The following is a 24,626-nucleotide window of genomic DNA, read 5'->3' on the forward strand; positions in this document are numbered from 1 at the left end:
GATTCTCCATCCCTTGAGGTTTTCAAGTCCCAGCTGGACAAGGTCCTGGCTGGGATGACTTAGTGGGGGTTGATCCTGCTTGAAGCAGGGGGCTGGACTAGATTCCCTCCTGAGGTCCCTTCCAGTCCTGTGATTCTGTAATGAAGTTTCATGTTCGGTTTCAGCAGCTTCTTGTCAGTGACGTTCTGTGACATGGCTAGTCAGCTGTTTGTGTGCTTTAATTTAGTATAAACAGAAAGGAAAGCATTACTAAACTGAGCTAATTTAAGAATGTTAAGGATTAGATTAATTACTATCCATCCGTTGTGCAGATGCATAGAGGGAATACAGATCTTACACCTGTGTCTGCACGAGCACCAAACACAACCAACATGCCTGTTTTCAGAGCTCTGGAGTAACTGCTTCCCTCTGCATTCACTTTAGGATCACAGAGACTTCCCAATCTTTTAGATTTCAGGTATTCCAAGGTACTATATAGTTTTGCCTACTTTCTAGACATTGACATCATGTTGCACAGCTGTGCACCTCCTCCTGTATGTCTTCTGGTAGGAGGATTTAGAGCTACCAAGATATGCAAAACCAAGAGGTTTTACCTTTTCCAAGTCCATTAGACCAGCTCTAAGCATCCATTTCCTTCAGTCTCCATAATAGGGAGACACTACTCTGGCTGACTAAGTTACACATTTTGTATTGGTATACGTATTTCTGAGTTCCTTTAACTTTTCGGAAGTTGTCAATATGAGAGGCATACTTTTAAAAACACTTTTCTTAAATAAAGTAACTGTAGTGTGCTTAAAATGAAAGTTGTGTTGGCTCAGATTATATCATATAAGCCTCTTCCCCCATTAGTTTTTATAAGACGCCCTTCATAATGTCTTCTGAAGAAAGGGAAAAATAGATTAATACTAATAGTAGGCCTGGCTTGATGTGGAAGTGAGGAAAAGTAAGCAAATTATATCTAAGGTCCAATTTAAATAACAGTTCAGTTCTTTGGGAGCTCATACAATTTCTAACTACTCCTCTCCAACTGCAATTTCCATCCACTACTCTGAAGCCAGATCATTATTTAGAAAATCTATTCCTTTAAGTTTGGAATCCTCTTTGCTTTCATTTATATAACTACTGAGCCACCTTTTTTCTGTTCAGAAACGAGTAAAATTTAACCATGGGGGAAATTCATCAGTAGTTGACCACGATATTGCTTTGATGTGTTGACTTTGAAATTCAAATGTCTAGCATGTTTTTTATTCTGTTTTTGTATTGTAATGCAGGGAGACCAGCAGGGCGATCCCATCCTTCCACCTGTGGATTCTCATGCTCAAAAGCAGATTCGAATGCAGATTGTACTGGAAAAATTGGGCAAAGTGTATGTATCTCTTCTTCCTCTAAGTGCTTATGACTGAATTAAATCTCCAGCCCAAATTAGTGCAGAATGTGGTTGCCTGTTCATTATTCAGTGTTTCACATATTGAACACATTACACACATGGTCTGGGATCTCCATTTTCTGCCTATTAAATTCTATCCAAAAATTAAGACATAAGATAAAGATTTTTTTAATGGGCTCAGACTTAGTTGCTTGAAGTATTTGGGGAGGCGGGGGAGAGGGAGAGACACCTGTAGTTATTAGCGGAGTTGCACAATGTGATAACCTCCTGGATCATAAGAGGTTTATATGGCAGGACACTTTACAAAAGGATATACCCCCTTTCTTAGGTATGTCAGAGTCTGCATTTGGTAAACTTTGGTTATGTTGTGAAGCTCATTATTTTCCCTCTGCAGTGGGAGTGGGAGGGAAGGTATCACGAGCGTGAGAGCTGTTGGTTTACGTAATTGTTGAATACATTCCACTGGACGATTGTTTTTGTGGATTTTAATGTTTGCTGTTGTAAATATTCATGGAGAGTAAATAAGGGATAAGTGCCTTGAGGAAGTACAAATGATCTTATTGTCTAGATCATGGGTGTCCAACCTTTTGGCTTGCCGGGGCCGCATTGAGTGAAGATAGTCTTGGGCCGTGTACAAAATATATAATATAGTTAATGTATATAAATCACATAATAATATTAAAAGTTTACGATCTTGTGGTGCTGCATTACTAGCTGTCCAGGGCCGCATGCAGCCCGCGGGCCGCAGGTTGGACACGCCTGGTCTAGATGGAAAACTTTTCCTTTGTTTAAAAGAATTTCTGATGCATTTAAAAATATGAAGTATTACCAATCACTTTAGGACACTGACTTTTAAAGCTAAACTGAAAAAGTTTTGCTAGAAATTGTTAATTAAACTGTTTTGGGCAGGGACAGTATCATTATGTCTTGCAAAGTATCAAGCATATTGTCACTAAACAGATAAGGCCAGATCTGCACAGAAGAAAGTAGAGTTTTGAAAACGGTTAAATAGTTCCAGCAAAGTTTTCACTGAAACAGTTTCTTATAAAGATGGCTGATGTGGACAAAGGCTAGTTGTGGGTTTTTTGGTTTTTTGGTTTTTTCTTTCATGCTTTGTCCCTTCCTCCACTGGCTGGCGGTGGCCATACTGCACTAAAGCCTGTCTAAACTGAATTTGAAAAATTTTCAAACGCTATTCCCTTGTCAGCATAGATATGGCCTGTGTGCACTAAAGATGAAACCTTGCAGCAGTTATATACATCGACACTAAAATGACGAAACTAGCAAGGTTTAAAACCATGTGAGAATATCTCCTGCTATTCCATTTTACCTAAGTAGTGCAGACAAGTAATAGCAGTTTAAAGGCTATGTATCTAAAACAGGATTATTTTTACATGGTTATGGCTTTGCTGTGTTGCCAAGGCGTGCTACCTTGATAGAAATTCCCTCCCCACCTTTTTTAAGGTGCCACTGGACTTCTTACCACTCCGTCTCACCTACCAAAGTAGGTAGGGCATAAAAATCTGATCAGAGCGTCCTTGTAACAGAATTGATGCTTAGTAACCAGTAATCTTAAGAAAAAGTTCCTGGTATTTCTCTCACAATGAATGTCATCACAGCTACCAACAACATGGTTTGAAATAGTATTATTATGTTACAAATCTGTTCTCATTCCCGCATAAGTTATCACATCTGTCACTTGTGCTGAACATTCTCATACATCTGGCAAAGGGTGACTATCATTTGTGCTGTCTTTGTGCTTTGTGTGTGATGTGAGTTTTCAGCTACTAATATGCCTACATAATATTAAATCTAATTAGGTATATTATCTGCATCTCTAACTACTACTTTGAACCCAAATAAAATCACATGACTAGGAACATTACTCTCTTAGCTATTCAGTTGATTTAGTTGTTAAGAGCTGGATGCAAACATTCTAATTATTTAAGGGGGTACAAATGCCAAATCTCTCTTAAGTGGATACATTCTATGTGTTATCCTCCACTTTGTGACTTAATTAAGAAAATTAAATTATTTCACTTCCAAAGAAATCTCAATACTGTTAATTTGAAATAGTTTTGACACTTAAAATTTCAGTCTTACAAAGGAAATTGGGTTTACAATATGGAAGAATGCTTTGCCATAACTGAAATGTGAAGCTAATTAATCACATCACTTGCTAAGCGGCAAATATACCAAAAGTCTAGTTGTATTATGCTCTTCTAGAATAGATACCAAAAAATATGGTGTTAGTACAGTAACTTCTTCTCTAATAAGTGAATCGGAAACGTAAGCAATGTGCCAGAAGTAAAGCTCAAAGAAGTCAATACAAGCCTCTCTAGTGATCACAGTGAGCTTTGGATAAGACCTTATTTGAGGAGTTGGTTGTGTAAAGAAAGAAAAAAAATTAAAGTAACCTAATATCTTCTTGCTTCCAGATTGCCTGCTGTTTTGAGCCCTCTTCAGATTTCACTAGGTGATGTTTACATGGAACTGAAAAATCTTGTCAAAACTTTCAGGTAAGTGTGGGTCATTTCAGGGCTTTTTTTCTGATTAACTAGCATTTAATGTAGACATTCATGAACTAGGATCAAAGAAACCCCAGTGAAGATTTCCCCTGCTTCAGTAGTAAGTCAGTGTAGCTAACATCCGGTTCCCAGCTCCATCCTTTGCTTCACTGACTCTGCTCGGTTCACTATGAGTGTTTTATATATTTTTTTAAGAACTAGGCCAATGGTCTCAGGAGGATGCTGGTGAGTCCTTTAAAGATACTACTGCCCTGTCATCTCCTATGAAGTCTGGGCTTTTGAAATCTGTCACTTCCTCAGTGCAACCTGCAGAAGGGCTAAACGGGGGTGTGAGGTGTGATTAATGACGGTTCCTGCCAACTCCCTGGGCAGAGAGGAAAGTCAAGCTTGGCCTACTCTACTCCTGATTACAAAAGAGAGGGTAAAGAACAGAGCTAAGAGCCATGTTAAAATTTCCTGCCTCAGGAAGCCTTAATATCTCCTAATGGCCTCAGTGAACCTAGCTCTTAGGAACATGAAGAAGATGGCAGCACAGATGGTGGATGGTGGCAATTTTTCTAAATGGCTGCCAACTCTGCAGGTCAGCGTCCAGTTTTTCTTCGCTGACACAGTACAGACTCCATGCCCTTCAGCATCAGCAAGAAGAGGGAGTGACAGCACTTGCTAATTGTGAGTGGCCTAGCTGTGTTGCAGGCCATTGAGTTTTGGTGTTGTGTCTTTGCTGTTGGCCGTTCACTGCAACACATGGATTTTTTTTAAAAATGCTTTCTGTGGCATTTTTAGTATCAAAGGGACAATTGAACTGACGAGCTACTCGTTAGAGCCACTTGAACCCTTAATTGAGGCTTAACATTATCAAAGATCATTTTAGATTAAAAAGCTGTATCCGAGACTGGTAAAGACAGAACGTTTTTTTAAGGTGATAGAGATGGTGTTATTTTTTTTTTCCTTTCATTTATGTAACTCATTTTTAAAAGAAATCCTGATTAACTCCACACATTCTCTTGGTAACTATACCAAAAATAAGGATTATGAAAGAGCTTCTGTCATGTATGCTAGAGTTGCAGAGCTCTGTCCCACATCTGTGGCATGTAGGATATGTTACTCAGTCTGTAATGCTAAATTCATAAGAGCTGCTCAGCATGATTGAGGTCTCTGGATTGCTAATTAATTGCAGCTAATGATGCTTGAGTTGTCTTTTGGGTCAGTTAATGTTGAGACCGTTTTGTAATATTTTTGGATAAAGAATGAGTTCAAGGCCTCAGGTAGATAAGTGGGAGTTCTTATGTGGAGAATGTTAAAGTGAATGCTTTCTTTGGCATCTGGTTTGTGGTTAATTGAGACTTTTTCCCCCACATATTAAGGTTATAGTAGCACTTATAGCAAAGGGTTGGTGTTCTAGAGCAATGGGTAGGTGATTTGGGAGCATAATACCTTGAATTCATGTCGTTGCTGAAAACAAGATTACAAAATACAAGATGTGGGATGGGACCAAATTCTCTACTTCGGTTACCCATAGATTCCTTTCCACTAAGCCTGCATTCATTTTTTCCTTCCTACTGCTCCTAGCGAGAAGAGAAAATACATTGGGCCTTTTCTCCATCTTGGACTTTTGCTGCAGCAGAGGCTGTTTGCAAATACTACATAATGGACATAAGGATAAAACCAGTGGTCATTGATCCATAGGACTCCAATCCTGCAATCACTTGTACACTGAGGCTTAACTACACTCACACAAGCAATCTCATTGATTTCAATGAAACACAAGGGACAATTAAAGAATTTTCTAAAGTATTTGGAAGATTCAGGCCTTTAAGTATCACTTCCTATGTGAATGGTATTGAAATGCTGAATAAAAGAATGAGTGGATATCTCTGACAAATAGAAGTTCTCTCTTCTGGCTTCTGCACTGGAAGTACTTCAGGCTGAAAAATTGCTGAAGGCCCATTATAGGGGATAAAAAGCCTGCTCATAATGTGGGAGAGTTTAGCTAAAGAAGGGTAAAAGAGAATGTGGTGAACTGAGCAACAGCTATTTTCAGCTCCATTGGTTTTTAAAGAAACACATGCAGTTCAGCCTCTTTTGGGCAGCGTTTTATTCAACCCCACTGCTGGGAAGCGCTCTCAGGAGATCTCTGGAGACATTTCAGATGGTTATAGTTCTTTCCAAGCAAAGTCCCTCAGTGCCTGTAAGCTTTTGTTATGAAAACTGAGATGTCAAATAACTCTCCAGAGTCTGCCAAGGCATGTTGTTAAAATCCAGGTGAAAATAATGTATTTTCATAAAAATCTAGGTTAAATGACTAAGGGAATAAAATAAAGAAACATGGTGGATGAAGTAATATTTTTTAGACCAATTCTGATAAAGGTGATTAAATACTTTTTTCACTCAATGTACAATCAACCCATATTTTTCCCATGATACCACAGAGGACAAGAGCTTAGCAGGATTTTTAAAAAAGACGGGACATTTTATATAGATAACGAGAATATACAGAATTGTTATAGTGTATGGATAAAAAAAGGGTATTTGGATATAAATAGTTATGTATTTTGGTGCATTAACCAGTGGATAATGGGAGCTGGGAAAGAACTTTTTCTAGGCCATGTTATCTAATAACCATCTGTTTCACTTTTCTTGTACCTTCATCTGAAACATCTGGTCCTGGCCACGTTCTGAGATCATATACAGATCTGATTCAGTATGGCAAGTCCTATGTTTCTTGGCAATTCATCTATAACAGTTTCTTTTAAAGTGACAGTGTAACTCTCTGAGCACTGAGAGCCAGTACCTTCTATCCCTGGGGTGAGCAAGCCCTTATATTGTTAATTCTGAAAATACTGAATTGTTGGGACTCAGAGCTAAGTTTTGGCACAGAAGGACTCTGAATGTGCTTGAATCTTAGCTCCCGTTTGTTGTACCCTGTTCCTGTTAGAGGCAAGGACCATTTCTTGACAGAGGGGAATCTGATCAGTGATGGATCACTCCAGCAGGAGCTGACTCTGATTTAGTGAAAAAAATGTAGCCATGTAAACTATAGATGACAAGCATTTTGATGCCAAACAAGATATGACTTCCTGTACACAATCACACTTCCTTGCGCTTTTTGTTAAACCTAATTGTTACCTAAAGCTTGGGCTTCTTTATTGCTCCTAGAACGCCCGAGTCCAAAATGAGCTTTTTCTTCTTTGAGTAATCATCTCTGTGGGAACTCTGTTTCAAGTGTGCGTATGCCTGAGTGCAGAGACTTTTGGTAGGAGTATCTGTGTCTCCCATGCATCTGTGTTGTAAGTTCTTGTGCTCCAAGGGTGTATATTGCAAGGTGCACCAGTTACTTCATGCCTGTGGCATGATGCTGGGTTCTGCATTACACCTTGTCCTAGCTAACTTTGTTCGGCTTATCCTTAATGTATTGTTTTATCTTTTAACTTACCTTGTTGTGGGTTCTTTTCAACCTCTCTTCTCTTCCTTTTTTTTTTCCCCCTCCCTTCCACATAATCCATGTTCTAAAGCCTGCCAGACTTGTAGAAGGTCTTTTTCCTCTTACCAGCTGTCATTCCAGCTACTGTCATTGTCTGGAGGAGAGAGACATCCTATCAGCATGGAAGATCTTCATCAGATTTCAAAGCAGACCCAGGAATCTGTGCAAGGCTAGACTTAAGCTGATTCCCAAGAGAATGCTGTCACTTTTTATTCCAAAATTTTAAGAAACAGGTGAAAATCAGTAAAACTCAAAAACAAAGGACAGCAGATGGAGGGCAGCCACAGGTACCTATACTCAGAGTGCAGCTTTTTGCCCTGTGTTGTGTGTGGCTGCAGTGATCTAACAGTCTCAGCTGTCAGAACTTGGCTGTCTCCCTGTCTCACTTCCTCTGCGCAACTGGGGAAACAGGGGCATACAGGTCTGTGCTTGAAGGGCTGAGGTCAGGAGGGGCTCGTGGCAGGGGAAGCAGATGGGTTGCACTGAAAGGCCCAAATAACCAGGCGAGCTCTCTGCCTGTGCAGCCTTCTGTGCTTTGGGGGCCTGTCACTGCAGTGGTTGGGTGGTCTCAGCTGCTGCGACCCATCTTCCTTCCTGTCTTGCAGCATCGGGGACTCTTCAAGGGTGCAGCCAGGGGCTGACTCACACAAAATTTGGTAAATATTGGTAAAGCCCCAATACTGACTTTTTTAAAACACAGCCAATTTTTTTGAGAAAATTGATAAATACTGAAGACAAAAGTCTGTAGCTTATAGTGTGTGTTTCCAAGTCTGATGCAGCCTTTGGTGTGGCTGTTCTCTAATCTGGGCTAAATAGGACATCTCAGGACTAACCCGATAGCCTGGGCACTGCAAGATTCACCCAAAGTGGAGAGCTCATAGGGACAATTAATCAAAAAAGGAGAAAGTACAGAAAGTACAGTAACTTGAGTTCTTCTTCGAGTGGTCCCCGTGGGTGCTCCACAATAGGTGTCGGGCTCGCCCAGCGCCGCAGATTGGAATTCTTCTAGCAGTTTCTATTGGATTGCGCATGCGCTGATGCGCACCGCTCCCTTGCACGCCCTCAGTCATGTGTGCAATCCTGTCCCCACCAGTTCCATCGCAACCACCGTCGGCTGCAGACGGAATCCGCTCCGGCTAAAGCCTGAGACAGATAAGATAGTTAGTTTGTTGTTTGTCACTATTACACAAAAAAAAAAAAAAAAAAAAAAAAAAAAAGAGAAGAGTGTATTAAATAGCAGAGAGAAGAGGAACGAAGGAGAGAGGGGCGGACAATAGGCTGACAGTAGACCCTGAAGGTTGTGAATGTTGTTTTGGGTTAGAAAGCACTGATTAGTGGCTAAGTACCCTATTAACAGTCAAGACTCACCGCAATGGCTTCCTCGGGGTTTAAGAAGTGTGAGTCATGCCGCGAGGCTATGCTGGCCTCAGATGGGCATAGTGAATGCATTCGTTGCCTGGGGGAGTCTCATGTTACCCAGAAGTGTTCCCACTGCGCTAAGCTGACAGCCAGGGCCAGGAAGGACAGAGAAATGAGGCTCAAAATGATCTTGTTTGATAAGGCCCTCCAGCCTGAGCTGCCGGAAAAGCCTCACACAGAAGGGCCCTCTGGGTCGCATAAAAGGAAGGCAGCCTCTTTGACCCCCTCTGTGCAGAAGAGGAGGAAATTCTCCCCGGCTCGCTCCTTGCCGGCGGTCCCAGCGAGCAGGATGGGCGGAACGCAGAGCCCCCAGCCACGGGCTGATGAAAGCGGCAGCGCAGCAGTGCACGTGGCCAAGGCCGGGCCTCCAACTATACAGCAGGTGGCACGGAAGGTGCCGCGAGCGCCAGCGTGGCAAGTGCCGCAATCGGCACCGGCTCGCGTGTCGCCAGCGGCGCAGGGGCACCCAGCACAGGGTCTACCGGCACCGGAGGCAGCTACCCACGCGGCACCGCTGTTGACAGTGCCTAGCGCAGCGCCGACAACGGGGCCGAGATCCCCGGCACGGGAGGGGGCGGCGCCCACCCTGCAGGGGAGGGGCAAGGCTAGAGCTAAAACCCGGCACCTTAGTCCATCTCCAGGTGGGGCTGCAATGCCCTTATCACCCAGCCCCCCTCCCAAGACACACATGCCACACCGCCGGGTGGCAACTCCACCGGCTTATTTCGGGCCTCCCTTTCCGTTCCTCCAACCAATTTTGCCATGGCTCAGGCCACCTTCACCATTTTTGGGCATGGACCCCCTTGAGTACTATCACAAACCAGCTTCACCACTATCAGTGTCATCACGGTGATCCCGCTCTCCCAGACATCATGGGTACACTCCCCGATCGTGGTCCAGGTCTCCATCACCGGGCCCTTGCCCATGTTGCTATGGTCGTCCTCATCATGCTGAACACAGACACCGCAGGTCTAGATCCAGGGGCAGGTCCTCTCCTACTACTCGTCAATACTCCCGTGTATACTCTCGCTCTGGGATGGGAATGCAGTTGTCCCAGGGGGAATTAGGTCCAGAGTCCCGAGACTTCCCTTCACAGCCCACCAGGGAGCAAGTATACCACTGAACTCGGGAGCCAGAGGATTTGGGGGAGGCTTACCCCAGCGGTTCCTCCTCATCCTCCCCAGATGAGGCCATTGCCCCCGGGGATGTCTCCCCTCCGGATGACCTTAAAAAACTCCAGGAGCTGTTCAAAAGAGTAGCATTCACGCAGGACATTCAAATAGCAGAGGTGCAGGAGAAGCACCATAAACTCCTGAAAAATTTGAGACCCCCGACTTCATCTAAAATCGCTGTCCCGTTGGACGAAGCCATTATGGAGTCAGCCACTAACATATGGCAGACTCCGGCCTCTATTCCGCCTACGAACAAGAGAGCGGATAGAAAGTACTTCATCCCAGCCAAGGGCATGGAGTTCCTGTTTAGCCACCCACAGCCCAATTCTTTGGTGGTCGAATCGTCCCAGCAGAGGTTGAAGACATCTCAGTACAAATCGGGGGGGTCGGATAAAGATGCTAAGAAATTAGAGCTGTTCGGCAGGAAGCTCTACTCCTCCTCTACCCTATTATTGAGAGTGGCAAATTACGCGGCACATCTATCAAACCATAACTTTGACAATTACTCTAGACTCACCCCTCTCATGGATTCACTTCCGGAGGACAAGAAGCCAGTGTTAAACGCAATTGTCCAAGGGGGCTATGCGGCATTGCAGACGGGAGTCCAGATTGCCCTGGACGTGGCGGACACAGCGGCATGTTCAACAGCCGCAGCAGTGGTAATGCGTAGGGAATCCTGGCTCCAGACGTCCGGTATCCCCAGAGACCTACAGGCGAAGATCGTGGATCTTCCTTTTGACAAGCAAAAGCTGTTTGCGGACTCAACTGACTCGGTCCTCCACTCCAGCAAAGACTTGAGGGCCACACTTAAGACCTTGGGTATTTATACTCCCCCATACAAGAAAAAGAAATTCTATCCTCAGCAAAGACGCTACGCTTACCAACCATAGTGCGCACAATATCAGTGAGGCTATGACCACAGGCGCCATCAACAGCAGCAGCAGTACAGGGCGCCCAGGCGACGTTCTCAACAAAGCCGTACACCCTCAGAGCAAGCCCAGAAACAGCAAGTTTGACGGGTATGTCGAGGACTGCACTATCAACACCGTTGCTCAATGCCATTCTTATCTCATGTTCCATCATCGCCTCAAACCGTTCCTCTCCCAATGGCAAAAGATCACAACAGACAAATGGGTGCTAGAAATTATAGCCACGGGTTACACGATCCCCTTCCAGTCACTTCCACCGACGAAACCTCCCACCCGTCCTCATCTCAGGGACGCTGCTCACGAGGCAAGGCTGAAGCAGGAGGTAGATCACCTCATGTTCATAGGGGCGGTGGAATGAGTGCCAGAACAATTCCAAGGGAAAGGTTTTTACTCACGCTACTTCCTAACAGAAAAGAAAACAGGAGGCTGGAGGCCGATTTTTGGATCTACGGGGCCTCAACCGTTACTTGCGCAAGCAGCGCTTTCGGATGATTACAGTTGCCTCCATACTTACGGCACTGGACGATGGAGACTGGTTTGCAGCCCTCGACTTACAAGACGCTTACTTTCATATAACAATCCACCCGGCACACAGACGCTTCCTCTGCTTCATGGTCGGTGGGGAACATTTCCAGTACAGGGTTCTTCCGTTCGGCCTATCCTCTGCACCCAGAGTCTTTACCAAAACCTTGGCAGTGGTATCAGACTACCTGCACAGACGGGGGGTGTTTATTTTCCCATATCTGGACGACTGCCTACTGAAAGGGGCCTCAAAGGCAGAGGTCCTACGCATGATACGTGTCACCGCGAACACGTTTACTTCACTGGGCCTAGTTATCAACCTCGCAAAGTCAAAGACCAAACCCACGCAAGATATAGAGCTCATAGGGGCACGCGTAAACTTTATCGCATCAAGCGTATACCTGCCCGATGCCCGCTTCCGTGCCATCAACTCCCTGGTGCAAGTCATGACGTACAGCCCCATGGTGCCGGTCCTAACGTGCCTGCAACTGTTGGGGCACATGGCGGCAGCGACGTTTGTGGTACAGAATGCCAGGTTACACATGCAAAGCCTGCAGCATTGGCTGGCGAGTGCTTACAAACCAGCATCTCACACTGTCCACAGGGTAGTGTCGCCCACGAAGGAGGTGCGCAGATCGCTAGCGTGGTGGGAAAATCCCAAGAACCTGCTAGTGGGGGTGCCCTTCCACCAACCACAAATTTCTATTTTTCTTACAACTGACGCCTCCCACATAGGATGGGGAGCGCACATTGGCAGCAAGGTGACGCAAGGGCTATGGTCCCCTGTGGAACAGACACTGCACATAAACATACTGGAGCTGAGAGTAGTGTTCAATGCGTGCAGACATTTTCGGGAATACCTGCACGGCCAAGTAGTTGGGATCAATACTGACAATACCTCCATTATGTTCTACATCAATCAACAAGGAGGGGCACGATCCCGTGCATTATGCGCGGAAGCAGTCCGATTGTGGAACTGGTGCATCGCCAACAACATAACGTTGAAAGCCTCATACTTGCCGGGCGCCCACAATGTGAAGGCAGATCAGCTGAGCAGGCACTTTGCACTCGCGCACGAATGGCAGATCCGCTCCGACCTGCTACGGCGCATAGTTCGTACATGGGGATTTCCCCAAGTCGATTTGTTTGCCACCTAGTACAACAAGAAGTGTCCCCAGTACTGCTCCAGAGCAGGAATAGGGTGGGGGTCCGTGGGGGACGCATTCATGATTTCATGGAAGGGCCCTTTACTCTACGTGTTTCCCCCCACAACGCTTATCCACAAGGTTCTGCAGAAAGCCAGAAGGGAGAGAGCTCGCATGATACTCATAGTTCCAACTTGGGACCGGCAACAATGGTTTCCCTTGCTTCTGCGCGTGTCGGATCGTCCACCACTCCCCCTACCGGTGGCGCCGGACTTACTCACGCAGGCTCAGGGTCCATAGTGCACCTGCACCCTCAGGGACTACGCCTACAAGCATGGTTAATCCATGGCTCAGCTCCTTAGAGAGCACGTGTACGGAGGGAGTACGACAAGTCTTGGAGTGTAGCTGAAGGACCTCCACCAGGAGGACTTACGAACAGAAATGGACACACTTTACAGCCTGGTGTTCCGCCAAACAGTTAGCTCCCCTTGACGTTCCTATAACTGTAGTACTAGAATACCTATTGGACCTCAAACGAGACGGGCTTTCTCTGTCCTCGCTACAGGTCCACCTCGCCACTATATCAGCTTTTTGGCATAAAGAGGAAGGGCCCACCGTATTCGCCCACCCTATTGTCACAAGGTTCTTGAAGGGGCTGGTAAACCTGTACCCCCCTCGAAAACCGCTACTGCCATCGTGGAGTTTGGACTTGGTGCTCAGCGTGCTATCGGGACCACCCTTCGAACCATTAGCCACGGTACCCCTCCGACTCCTTATTATGACAACAAACTTCCTTCTTGCGATTACGTCAGCCCGCAGGGTGAGCGAGCTCGCAGCAGTGATGGCAGCGCCACCCTGCACAGTATTCTCAAAGGAGGTGGTAATCTTACGGTTACACCCAGCCTTCATTCCAAAAGTTTCCTTGGAGTTCCATCTTAACGAACGAATAGTTTTACCCTCGTTTTACCCAAAGCCTCACAGCTCTAGCAAGGAGGCGCTCCTACATCTCCTGGATGTGAGAAGGGTGTTGGCCTTTTACACAGACGGAACTAAGTCCTTCCGGAAAACGGACAGGCTTCTGGTGTCTCTCGCTCCCAGGTCAAAAGGGGAAGGCCTCTCTTCCCAGAGAATTTCAAAGCACATTGTGTCCTGTATAAAAATGTGCTACGAGCTTCGAAAGACCCCTTTGCTGGCCCCGCCTAGGGCTCGCTCCACCAGGGCGGTGGCGGCATCAACAGCCTTCTTCAAGGGAATCCCGTTAAAAGACATCTGTAGAGTGGTGACCTGGTCATCCTACGACACCTTTGCCAAACATTACGCCCTGCATCGGGTGTTCGATGAGGATACCCGTCTGTTGACAGCAGTCCTCTCGGGGGGCAAGCTGCACATGAATCGATTGCCCACCTCCTTACTTGGGTTACTGCTGGGTAGTCACCTATTGTGGAGCAGCCACGGGGACCACTTGAAGAAGAAAGAGAAGTTACTCACCTGTAGTAACGATGGTTCTTCGAGATGTGTCCCCGTGGGTGCTCCACCACCCGCCCATCCTCCCCACTTTGGATCTCTGTCTGGTGTTTTTCAGGAGCATCCGAGGCGGTTGGTCAAGGAACTGGCGGGGACAGGATTGTGCACATGACCGAGGGCGCGCAAGGGAACGGCGCGCATCGGTGCATGCGCAATCCAATAGAAACTGCTAGAAGAATTCCGATCTGCAGCGCCGGGCGAGCCTGACACCTATTGTGGAGCACCCACGGGGACACATCTCGAAGAACCATCGTTACTACAGGTGAGTAACTTCTCTTTCTTCAAGATGATTTGTCCCTACAGGCATTCTGCCCTTCTTCTCAGTTTGGAGTCCCAGCATTGGGCCAGATTTCATGGTGCAGAAGGAGCCAGAGCAGAGGTGGGTCCACCGTGCCTGGTGTGCCCTCTGTTTAGAGCACAGGTGTGTACAGAATGTAGGCACAGATCATTTGGCCTCTGCTATCAAAAACTCCTGATCTGAGGCACCTGGGCACGTGCTGACCGCTGAGCTGGAATATCTGTAGGGACAGAACATCTCAACTCAACTTATTATACAAATTAGTAAAATCTCTTTTTATATGCTGTGTTCCAATCCATGAAGGAGAGGCAATATTTATATTACCTCCCTTTACCTTGTATTTTTGGTTCCGTTGGTTGGTTGGTGTTTTGTTTTGTTTGTAACATGTCATCCTTTTGTTACCTTGATTCAGTTTGCCATTACATGCTTTCAGGTGCTGCTAATGCAGTTCTGCCGGTCATATCTCCACCTACAGGGATGGAGGAAATATTGCAGCTGGATTTGATAGTGGTTTTTCTCCTTCCATTAAAGGGCTGTGCTTCATGAAACAAACCTGCTTCAGTACCATGTGGAGTTTAACGCCAGACAGACCAGAAGGACCAGTTGAAATTTAAGATCTTGGTGCATTGTCTGGCTTTCAGCTCCTAGTCATCTAGAGCTACTTGAACTGAGTGAACTTGCTGTAATTTCTCTCCGTGAAAATTTACAGGACTTTTTATCATACTTTTTAGTCGAACATTATAACTCTGCAAACACAAATCACTTAACCTTTTAAAACATTGCTTAAGTTTTTTGGGATTCTTTTCTCTAACATGTATATTTAAGAGATGTAGTTGTACAAGTATTTTCCCCTCCCTTACAAATGGTTTTGAAGTAGCAGCTTTGGCTAAAGAGAAGACACAGAACTAGTGAACCTTTTTTCGTGTGGATTTGTATTCAGTTTTTGTTTTGTTTTGGAAAGCTTTAGACTTCCGAAGCCCTGGTGTTGACACAGAGCTTGTTTGAAAGAGATTGCCCTTTCACTGCCCCTTATTATTTAAGGCTTCACAGCTGTAGGTTGTATGCTTTTGTCTGTTCTTCCTAAAATGGCCTTTTAATACTGTTGCACAAGTGCTACAGGACAGGTATTGTACCAAAAGGTTATAAGCTGGGAAATCTTGACTGTCTCCAATCCAGTGACAGGAGTGCATCTGCAGATCTATATTACTGCATCCAGCAGGTTATCTATGTCTTCTGACTACCTCTACTGTAAATAGCATATTGATGGCACTGACTAGTGTTGAGACCTTGCCAATCAATACTAACATTGAATAAGAGTTAATTGACAGAAATAACTACATCTCTTAGTTTGTGTGCAAGAGTGACGCCTTCTTCTGCGTGCTAATCAATAATGTCTCCTTGTAGAGCACTGAAACAGAGCTGCTTTCTCTGCTATTTGACAGTATTTTCCCAGGTGATTTAGAGCTGTCTTTTCTATTGTATCTCATCAGAGCAGATTAACTGGAATGTTACATATGAATTACCTGTCAAGATGATTCCATCAGGCCTTTCTTAGGAGTTTTTATCGCTGTCATCAGTAGTGAGTTCAAGACCTTAAGTCCTTGTGTTGTCTCTTATTCTCTGAGCAGAAAAGAGTAACAGTTTAGCACATATTTTTATTGGTAGACACGCTCTTTGGCAATTTCATGTACAAGTTGGACCTCTGTAATCTGGCACTGTCTCATCAGGCAACATCCGTAATCTGGCATGATTTTAGTTAGCTGTATGAGTGCTTACCATGGGTGCAGTCAAGTTTCCCATGTTCCCATAAAGTTTGTTTCCAGCCACCAGTCCTGGCTATCAGTATTCTGTGCTGTTAGCTGTAATTCACTCCTGAATGTCTTCTAAAAGCCCAGCAAGCAGTGAAAGCATTGTTAATGGCCTAGGCAATATTGACCTCCTATGGTCCAACAAATTCTGGCCAGTTCCCAAGGGTGCCGGATTAGAGAGGTTCAACCTGCAGTAATGAGTACATGTTGATATGATTCAGTCAATCAATGTTATTTAATTGAAATACTGGTTATTACATGATACGGCCATCTTGTTAGTACTCAGTTTTATTAAAGCCTGGGAAAGAAATACAGATGGAAAGGCACTGCTTCAGTAGTCCTGGTTGAAACTTATAAAATTGATATTTGGACTATATTCACCTTATTTAGAAGAATCACACGAATTCAGAGAGCACAGGGAGACACAACATTGTTATTTTAGTTTTTACTTACAAAAGAAATTCCTTACCTCTGCTACCTGCTCAGGCAGATAAAGAACCATGAAATTTTCATACATAGTGTTTTTCACCAAAAATGAATTCAAAAGAGTTAGGTTTCCAAATCAATAACCATAGATACCTGTAATCCCAAGAATGAAGAGATGGTTAGTTGAAATTAATTGCTTTGCTGAGGAAATAAAGTAGGAGAGGGAAACAGTGAGGATGTCTTCTTATACTTATTGCTCAGATTTGAGTATCTCTTGAAACCAGGCTAAGTAAAGTTTGCAGATTGTAATTGGGAATATGTGTGTTATGCATGGTTATTTTGAACCATTGCTAGCTGTCAGTTTCTGAACTTTTACACAAAATTTAGCAAATAACAAGGTGGGAACCTTATCCATGACAAAATGCCAAATGCTTGGATCTTTCAGTTATTCTTTTGTTAACCCTAAATTCTTGTTTTGTGGGAGAGGGACTAATCCCTTATAGGGGAAAAAAGGACAGCCTTCGAACTTAGTGTTGAGTTTTTTCTGATAGTGACGAAAAACAAGTACTATATATTTCTGATTTAAAAGTAACTATCTTTGTAATAAGTCCTTACTGCTTGGAAAATGATGTTTGGTACTATATGGTTTGCGACATTCTGCTAACATAGCTGCTATCGTAGTTTGTAATGCATTCAGAACACCATTAGTATTCTGTCCTGCTGCTGACACCAGTTTAGATTATTGGCCAGAAATCTATAGGTGTGATTTTTGTAACCAGTTAGAGGCATGGTTACCTTTTAATCAGTTACAGAAAACACAATGTAGTAGCACATTTTGAGAAACCTGGCTAGTTATTTCATACTGCCTCTTCAGGGTACAGACGGCCTGAGTGGCGTGCACACAGAGTAGGATCAGCAGTCCAGCACAATTCACTCTGGCAAATCCTAGCATACAAAACTGATGAGGGAAGGAGAGCTGATATGATAGCTAATCCTGGCATGATTACAGAAAGACAACCATATGATAGGTTGGCATCTGGCAGGGACAAAATACTATTAAATGCCATGTTGATGGAATTCTAACTGTTTTGCAAACATGAACATAAACCTGTGTAGTGTTCACTCTATCAGTAGTGCAAACAGGACTTTGGTATCTGATGCACAAGGTATCTTGGGGCCTAACCCAAAATTCAAGGAATGACTTAAATTGTTTTGCCAGACCCAACTTTCTATTCCTTCACTTTGTGCTGTTCTCTCATGTAGTACAAAAGTGTAATATTATAAGGGCAAAATATATTTGTTTCTGGTTCCCTAAGAATATGTGCTGATCACTGAGGCCCACAAAACCTAGAATGGCAGCTTGACATTTTTTTATAAATGTGCTTCATATGGAAGGAAACATTCTGCTCTGTGCCTCCAATTTGACAAGCTGGTGCAATGGTGCCTACATTTTTTGTCTCCCATGCAATTTTTTTTCCTACCCCAGCAGGTGGGGGTATATTTCCCATTGTTACTAAAATTTGGTGAATTCCCTTAAAGGGTCCAACAGTGGTCACTGCTTGTATAAAACTTTTATAAAATTGTCTGTCGGAATGGCTTTTATTGAGCTACTATTTCAACAATCAGCCATTAGCACAGCCCACGATAACTTGTGGTGTGTATTGTTGCACAGATCCTGTATTAGTTGATATGGTGCCCAAGAAAGAAAACCCACCTTGTGGTGTGGCTCCCAAGCTGAGAGTGTAGGGCTTGCATTTCAGGGGGGAAAAAAAAAAACTACATTGTTTTGTAAAGTGAACGCATTTGTTATGAAAATCAACGGGATGCAAAAAACATGGACCTAAGGCCTAGACTATATTGCTGCTTACGTTGGGGTAGGTTAAGTGACTCAGGGATGAAAAAATCTCACACACACTCAAGCAGTATAGCTTACGTCATCCTAAATGGTATTTATACTGAGCTATGTAGGCTGAAAATGCTTTTCTGCCAGTTTACCTTCCGCCTCTTGATGAGATGGAGTACCAGAGTTGACAGGAGAACGCTCTCCCATGGATTCATTGTGTCTTCACCAACCCACTAAATCAATGCTGCTACACTGATCATAGTGGCACGGACATAATTTGCAGTATAGACAAGCCCTAACTGTGTCTTTTTCAGGTTATGTATTCAAAGGATTCATACTTTATGAAATGTGTTTCCTAGACTGGGTACCAGACAGAGAAGATCATCATCTCTACTCAAGATTAATTAGTTTACAGGGCGCGAGAATGGGTTAGCAGATAGGGAGCAAAATACATCCTTTCTCTTGCCACTCATGTGAAGGGCTTTGGTCTATAGCCAGCAAATAGGTGACTCTGGAAAGGAACTAATGATATAACTAGTAGTAGTAACAGCACCTACAATTGGCCATTCATCCAGGTCAACCATATGACTTTTCACAGGTGACTCCAAACCAGTGCGTATTTCAGGTCTTTACATCCTATTTGACAGCCTTCCAGGAACAGTTTCTTCAGCTGAAGTGACCTCATATGGCTTGAGCATTTCCTCTTAGATAAAACCTTGAAGGTTGTGGTGGAAAATGGTACCTATGGCTCTAGAGTGCTCACCTGCAGTGTCCCATGAGGCCATGTCCTCTATCTTAGTCATCTGGGTGAAGCCACTGGGTCAGCTGCTGTGACAATACAGATTGAAAGATCACCATCCAGTTAAGAAAGAAGGGATGCTGACAGGAAAAAGAAGCACTTTGAATACCATCTCTCAAAGTGTCCATAGCTTTCCATGCCCACATAGCCACACCTACTACCATCTGTGGCTTTTCATAAGACTGTCTCCCAGCCAATAACACCAGATCTGGCCATGGTAATGTATTGTGACCTCCAGGCTTGATTTGTTGAAGCTGTGTGATATCAAGGGATGAAGCTAAGCCACCTACAACTTAATTTGGGGCTAAATCCAGTAGTCCATTTATGTAATAATGAGGGCCTTGGTGCCACGCATCATTCCTGTATTCTGTTCTCTGCAGTTGCTCTTCGTTGAACAGAGTAGCATACAAAGACACTGTCCTGATATTCAGATATCACCAAGTGATTAGGCCTTAGCTATGTGGGAACCTCTATATCCCTTTGTAACCATTACCTCTATCCAAAGCTACTCTAGCCATGAAACATGAAGTTGGCTTGTTAGAGGGAGACATGGAGTACAGGAGACAGACCTAAGCTTCTGATCTCTCTCTGTATGGAAGTAAGAATGACCCTGGAACATCACTGAACTCTGAACTAAATACAAATCCTCATTCTTTTTCTTAGCTTTATTTTTTCCCCCTCTCAGACCACTCATGCATGAAAGAGTAGTAGGGGGAATTCTGCTACCTTTCAAGCTATTCCAACAGAGGAAGAAAAGAAAGAGAGGGCATTCATGCTGTGAAGTGCTCATATAAGAGGGCAACAAAAACAATTAAAATACCTAGGTATTGCAGAATATTGCTGTGTAAATCTGGAGAAATTACACAGACTTATTCTACTTTAACACTGCTGTAACAGGGACCAAAACCTGATCTCTTTGTGCGTGCCGATGAATAGGAAGGAGGTTGAAAATCTTTTTTTGAAAGGATACTCCAGTATTAATAAAGTTGCGCACAATTCCGTCTGTCTTGTAGGTACTCAGCACTTCACAGGATCTGGCCTTAAAATTTAGCCCATTATTCTTGCTTAGTAGTAGATTACAAGTGGTCTGTTATCTGTGTTTTTAAAATAATACAAGTTTTGACACTGCATTTATTATTTTTCAGGTTAACAAATACAAATATTATTCACAAAATGCCGGAATGGACTCTAATTGCTGTTGTGTTGTTATCAGTGTAAGTACTCCAATTATTCTAAATAGCATATGACATTTATCAAGATGTGACCTATTTCTAAGAATTAGAAAAATTATACGAAGGTGTTTTCTTTACATTTGATTATTACTTATAATGAGCACTATACACAAGTATATTCACGTAAATCCAACAGAGGGGCTTTTTTAAAAAAATGGTTACAGATTGCTTTAAATATATAAAATCCTACGGACCACAAGTCAGTGGTAGTGTGTTTTTCTTAAAAGCAACACTTCTCTTTTTATTCATCTCTACAAAATATTTATTTTCTCTTTGATCAAGTAGTTTTCAGCAGAGGGTTTGTTGTATTTTGATTTAGTTATAAGTTGTGAATTTATGAAAAATTTCCTTTATGTGTTATAATAGATGTTATATGTTCACAAGCAAGCTGTTTTGGAAAACTTTTAGAATGAAAGAAAACATAGTGGAAAATACTTAAGGATGTTTTATATTTTATAGTCATGTTAGGGTGTTTTTGCCTTTCCTAACAAATTCATCTTTCAACATCAGGAATTTATCTTTTTTATCTTTAAAATATGCAGTATGTTAGACATTATGTACTTGAATTACTCTTCAATGCACTGTTGAGCAAGCTGTTATGTGTCGAGATAGAAGTATTCTCCTTTTGCAGCCATAACTTACTCACTCATTTGGACTGGGAAATTTAATTAAATGTCCCCTTTTTGCATTTGAATATACTTAGAATAGTTTTTTTATATAAAATGTTGATATTAAAATGTCTAGACTCCTATCTCATTTTATCTTGCATGTGATAATTACATATATATATATATAATGTGTGTGTGTGTGTGTGTGTGTGTGTGTGTGTGTGTGTGTGTATCTACACACACGTGTACACACACACAAAGTAACTGTCTCTATTTTTATTCTCAAAATTAATTTGCAGGTTTAAAGTTAAATGAAGGCAGAATGTAAGCTGCACCCTAAAATAGGCAGTTGTTTTCACAAATTCATATTAAACATTTAACATTAGTTCACCTTTTAAGAAATCACTGGTGGTTTCACACAGTGTCAGACTCTGCCTTTCAATAGGGTTAAAACCATCAAGCAATCTTTGTATGTCTTTCAGCTTGAATTACAAGATTGCAAAAATCTTATTGCAGCGACTGTTTATTACTGCACTGATGCTTCTTCTTTTGGGCTTGCTGGGTCACTGGAGCCTGTAGGACAGAGAAGTACTTACCAGACATTCACAGGTCAAGAAGTGTTGTGGCCCAACCTCATAGCATCCCCAGTACTGCATTTACTTTCTTTGATATTACTTCAGTCTGACACATTGTTTTGGCATTACTGTCCCAAGGAAGGCTACACCAGTAAGCATTAGATTAGGCTTCAGCGAGCCCTACATCTGTGTCACCTAGCCAGATACTGCTCAAATGATTCATTAAATCAGAACACAGAAAGTAACTTTACTTGAATGCCTTGGTATAAATTTTTTATCAACTGTAAGAACAACTCTTTTGTCATTTTTACTATATACTCTTATGGTTGAATTGGTAATTTGTGAAACAGATCTTATGAATTTTTCAGGCAGTTTCATTACATTTAGTGAAATGATTACTTTTCTTCACAAGTAAAATATATACCTTTTTCATCTCCTACACATTTAATAATGAGCTATACATGTTCACAAATGAAATTGCTATTTTACGTTTGCTTTAACATGTAGTCAAGCTAAAGATGCAGTAATAGCCGGACGTGTTTTTTAAGTAGTCATGGCCTTAGAATAGGAGCTATCTTACTTCTCTTTTGTAAGGGTTCAGTCCTGAGACCAAGTTATCAGAATTGGGCCAGAAAATAGTGGAGACTTGAAAACATTCTTAAGCTTATTCCAGTAAGAACAAGGATAAAAGTTCCATTAGATTCCATGCGTGCTGAAGTGAACACAAGGTTTATTACACAAGCAAGGGTCTTGGGAGTCTAAACAGTAGCCCAGTTACCTCCTTTTGTGGAGACATGAGTGCAGAGAGAAGAAGAAAACTGGAGGATTCCTTGTAAAATTTCATCAATCTGGAGGGAGTGTATTGATCCACTTCTGGAAATAAAAGCTTTCAGTTCCATGGCTTTTTGGAAATCCCTGTGGAACTCTGGGAAGTCTGGTGGAGGCCTGGAACATTCAGATCGACACTCCCAATCCAGCTCCCCAATAGTGCTGTTCTTCCTGCTCCTTAACAAGTATTCAATTGCATGGAGGGGCTCTACAGAAAAACTTTTTGCTGAATTAACTTTTTGATAAAGGGGGATCTGTACATGGAGGGTCTCTTCTGTGTCTGCAAGTATCAACAGGGCATGATCTGGCCCCAGGGACAGGTGGTAGCTGTATTATTGCTAGTGTCAAGCAATGGGGTAGCATAAGCAACAACTTGAAAATAAGCTAATTGCCCATTTCCCCAGCTTGGCTGAAAGCTGATACGACAGAAGCTCCTAGTATTCAAATAACTCGCTGGATCAGAGGGGATAAGAACCTGGGCTAGAATGAAGAAGTGAGCAACAGGATTTGAAGACTACATATCATAATAAACCACCTGATTCATTTTCCAATTCAAGGAGACATGACAGTCAAGTAGCTCCCTCTGATGTGAGGACCAAAACCAGCGTTTTTTAAAAGGTAGAAACTGTGCACACCTTCTCTTGCACACCTCTCCTTAGACACCGATACCATGGCTCATCACTGTCTTGTCACGTATGGGTGTCGTGCTGCAGAATGATATTGAGAAAAACAGTGCATTTTCCAAATGTCCTGGATCCTTTTTTGTCTCTGAACTCCCGGCTTTGCTGCTGGCCGAGATTACTGTTCCCATTAGTGATGCTCAAATTTAACAGGACCTGGTTACTGCTTAAAAATGTGTGTTATCATGGCACAAAAGTGTCTTTCGTCTCCTTAGTAAATTGTGAGTAATACATAGGTTTTCTTTCTATATAAAATATAGGGTATTAAGGTAGTAGAGCTACTTGTCCAGGCAACATCCAAAGTAACACAGTCCAAATGATCATGATATCAAAAAAGAATCTGAACACTTAATGAAAATCTAGCCTGAGGCATTTCCTTCTATCTGTTGAGTACATTCTCACTTTGCATATTATATACAGTGCTTTCCTAGTCTGCCCTTTGGCAGTCAAAGAGGCTGTACCCAGTTATATCAGAATATCTAAGTCTAGCATGAAAGCAGGAACAGCTTGAAAATGATGCACAGAGCAAATGCATTATTTGCTTGCCCATGAGTTGTAGTAACCTCTGTAGAGGTGGTTTGCCATAGCATTTGTAGAATGATTCCATTTTAAATGTGATTTTTGTAGTAACAGCTGTGTTATAATGCAGTGTAAAACCAAGTACTGGAAGATGTAGCTTTCCTTCAAAGATCTTTGCTTAATATCAAAGGAAGCAGATAAATATACATATACACAGTACTAGAAGAAAGAGAGGATCAGAAGGTAGGGAAAGTGTATACCCCTGATACGGTCTAATGGAAAAGCTTTCAAGATATTCTCAGGAAATGTCTGCTTTCATTTTATTTATCTGAACTGGCTGGTTCCAGTGAACTGTGGTCAGTTTCATCTGCGAAGTCCATGCAGCAGTTTTTCCCCTCTAAAAGCTTGAGAGCCATGGGACTAGTGGGTAAGCATTAGGACTCAGTATTTAGTGATCATGGTCATTTTGATTTTGTTTAAACAAAAGCCTGCGTTAGACAAATGCAGCCACTTTAGGTAAATGTGTCATGTGGAGCTGTACTCTGGAGGTTTAGGCTCAGAGATGACTGTGCAGGGATACAAGTGCTTGTTTTTACTTCGAGCAATATTTATAGCATAACTATTGTTCAAAAGAAAACACATAAAGAAATTGCTGTAAATTGTTTCAAGAGGAATTTCCTTTTCAGAAGTTTCTGTTGTGTGTGTTTATACTAAATGTTTCACTCTTGATCTGTTGGAATTGAATAGTCCTGTATGGGATATGACTTTACTCGGCAAAGTGGCAATGTAAAAATATCATTCTTATTTCAACAGATCTGCTTCCTTTCTGTCATGTCTGTATTGTCAAACGGGTTTGTTTAGGAATAAAAGTTCATTTTAGTTATTAAACTTTTATCTGAAGAG

The 24,626-nt window shown here is 42.7% G+C and overlaps 1 protein-coding gene across 4 annotated transcripts in view; it reads left to right on the forward strand.

Moving 5' to 3' along the window:
* The window catches only part of RPAP2 (RNA polymerase II associated protein 2), a 75,059-nt gene that overhangs the window by 22,267 nt on the left and 28,166 nt on the right, over positions 1 to 24,626 (forward strand). For 3 of the 4 annotated variants that reach the window (XR_012646549.1, XR_012646548.1, XM_075002432.1), the window contains exons 9-11: positions 1,272 to 1,366; positions 3,826 to 3,906; positions 20,427 to 20,495. Coding sequence is in view for 2 of the 4 variants with exons in the window: in XM_075002432.1 (XP_074858533.1) it covers positions 1,272 to 1,366; positions 3,826 to 3,906; positions 20,427 to 20,495 (245 nt within the window). In the remaining 2 variants the exon portion in view is untranslated. The remainder of the gene's footprint in view (positions 1 to 1,271; positions 1,367 to 3,825; positions 3,907 to 20,426; positions 20,496 to 24,626) is intronic. The other variant, XM_075002433.1, reaches the window with a different exon arrangement.

The sequence above is a fragment of the Carettochelys insculpta genome, chromosome 9 (genome assembly GCF_033958435.1).
Source record: "Carettochelys insculpta isolate YL-2023 chromosome 9, ASM3395843v1, whole genome shotgun sequence".
NCBI lineage: Eukaryota > Metazoa > Chordata > Testudines > Carettochelyidae > Carettochelys > Carettochelys insculpta.